At 46.5% G+C, this 2,500-nt stretch overlaps 1 protein-coding gene across 1 annotated transcript in view; it reads right to left on the bottom strand.

Moving 5' to 3' along the window:
* Positions 1–1,486: 1,486 nt before the first annotated feature.
* LOC143278123 (uncharacterized) overlaps positions 1,487–2,500 on the bottom strand; it is a 3,483-nt gene continuing 2,469 nt past the window's right edge. Inside the window, exon 2 of the mRNA XM_076583154.1 lies at positions 1,487–2,500. This exon is cut by the window's right edge and continues 651 nt beyond it. Within this exon, the coding sequence (XP_076439269.1) occupies positions 2,025–2,500 (476 nt within the window). The 3' untranslated portion in view covers positions 1,487–2,024.

Raw genomic sequence — 2,500 nt, 5'->3', positions numbered from 1 at the left:
CTAGAAAGCGAGAGAATCTGAGCGCGGTGGTTCGAATCACGGCTCAGCCGCCGATATTTTTTTCCCCATCCGCTAGACCTTGAGTGGTGGCCTGGACGCTAGTCATTCGGATGAGACGATAAACTGAAGCCCCGTGTGCTAGCATGCACTTAGCGCACGAAAAAGAACCCACGGCAACAAAAGGGTTGTTCCTGGCAAAATTCTATAGAAAAATCCATTTCGATATGAAAAACAAATAAAACTGCACGCAGGAAAAACAAACAAACAGAGTGGTGCTGTAGTGTAGCGACGCGCTCTCCCTGGGAAGAGAAACCTGAATTTCACACAGAGAAATATGTTGTGATCAAAAGAAATACAAATACAGATATTTTGTATGCTATTTTTTACTTCTTTTATTTTTTTCCTCAAAACGTGTGTCTTGTGTGTGTCTTAACTCACTCAGTACGGCCAGTCCTCTCTTCTCCTTTACACAGACCCCTCGGATGTCCAGTGGGTGCCTGAATGACCCAACCTTTGGCTTCTGTCGCCAGAATTGTGGTATTCTTTGTCAACAGTTCACCTCTTCAGTATAAGAGCCTTCCGCTTGCAATATTTTGATGATGGTAATTGGGGTGAAACGCTGTTAACGTCGTCTCTTTCGCCGTTCGTATGGAGAGAGTTAACCAAAGCAGTTGGTGTGGCCAATGCAAACTGTTATAAACAAGCACAATCTCAACTGTTACTTATATTTGTGTAAGTTTCATGAAACATGTAGTTTTTTCATGTGCCCACCTCACGGGATTTCTTGAAATGAACATGTTTGTCTTGTCTTGTCTTGTCTTGTTTTCTCTTGGCTTGTCTTGTCGTGTCTTGTCTTGGCTTGTCTTGTCGTGTCTTGTCTTGTCTGGTCTTGGCTTGTCTGGTCTTGGCTTGTCTTGTCTGGGCTTGGCTTGTCGTATCTTGTCTTGTCTTGTCTTGGCTTGTCTTGTCGTGTCTTGTCTGGGCTTGTCTTGGCTTGGCTTGTCTTGTCGTGTCGTGTCTTGTCTTGTCGTGTTTTGTCTTGTTTTGTCGTGTATTGTCTTGTCGTGTCTTGTCTTGTCTTGGCTTGTCTTGTCGTGTCCTGTCTTGGCTTGTCTTGGCTTGTCTTGTCTTGTCGTGTCTTGTCTTGTCTTGTCGTGTCTTGTCTTGTCTTGGCTTGGCTTGTCTTAGCTTGGCTTGGCTTGGCTTGTCTTGTCTTGCCTTGTCTTGTCTTGGCTTTGCTTGTCTTGTCTTGCCTTGTCTTGGCTTGGCTTTGCTTGTCTTGTCTTGTCTTGTCTTGCTAAACAACGACGACGACGACTAAAACACTTTATTGGAACAACAACAACGACGAGAAAATCAACAGCAACACTACCAATAACAATGACAAGACAACAGCAGCACCACTGCCACCACCACCACCACCAACAACAACAACAACAGCAAACAACAGGTACGTGGCACGGGGAAAGGGGAAGGGTGATAATATTCCCTTTACACAAACGATAACGTAAACTGAAATAAAACCTTCCTATGCAATTAACCATGGAACCAAAGTTTCTACATATTCAAACGTAAAACGAAACAAACGTTTGCAACGCAATCAACCATGGAACCAACATTTTCTATATACTTATTCCAAATGCCGATGAAGACAACAAAATGCAGACACAGATGTACTGCATGCACCTTAATTAGAACATGCGTTGTCAATGATTGGAATTTCTCCAATGGTTTGAACATAGTAGTAATCATCTTGGTTCGTTGTGCAAGCTTTTGATCTGACGTTAACTCTCTCCATACGAACGGCGAAAGAGACGACGTTAACAGCGTTTCATTCCAATTACCATCATCAAAATATTGCAAGCGGAACGCTCTTATACCGAAGAGGCGAATGTTGACAAAGAATACCACAGTTCTGACGACGGAAGCTAAAGGTTGGGTCATTCAGACACCCACTGGACATCCGAGGGGTCTGTGTAGAGGAGAAGAGAGGACTGGCCGTACTGAGTGAATTAATCCACAGTTCACTTCACATTGTCTGAGCCACCGCAGCATAAAATCCGCTTGGATTCCTCCCTGAACTTCTTTCCGCTCAGGATGTACAGGTAGAAGTTGGACGCGCTGGCTCCGATCCAGAAAATCACCACAAAAAACCTGGCCAGGTTGACCACAGCGTTGGACTCATTGGAGGAGATCTCAGCGTATATGGTCTGCAGGGCGACGTCAAACACACAGAGCGGGAGAGTCAGCACCAGGAAGGCTGCCGAGGTCAGGATGAGGGTCAAGGTCATGGAGTGCACTCTATCCGTGCTGGACGTGCCCTGCTGACCCGCACCCGCTCCCCCACCCGCTCTCAGTTTCCCGGACAGACGTTTGGACTGGATGACCTGCCAGACCAGCACGACGTTGCCGGTGGCCAGCAGGACGAAGGGCAGCAGGGAGGCCCAGACCATGTCCAGCCACTCCAGCACGTCCAGCACGTACATGTACTTCTGCCGGT

The sequence above is a fragment of the Babylonia areolata genome, chromosome 35 (assembly GCF_041734735.1).
Source record: "Babylonia areolata isolate BAREFJ2019XMU chromosome 35, ASM4173473v1, whole genome shotgun sequence".
Classification (NCBI taxonomy): Eukaryota; Metazoa; Mollusca; class Gastropoda; order Neogastropoda; family Buccinidae; genus Babylonia; species Babylonia areolata.
Note: the sequence above shows the minus strand (reverse complement) of the source record. Positions and strands in the feature narration are given on the sequence as shown.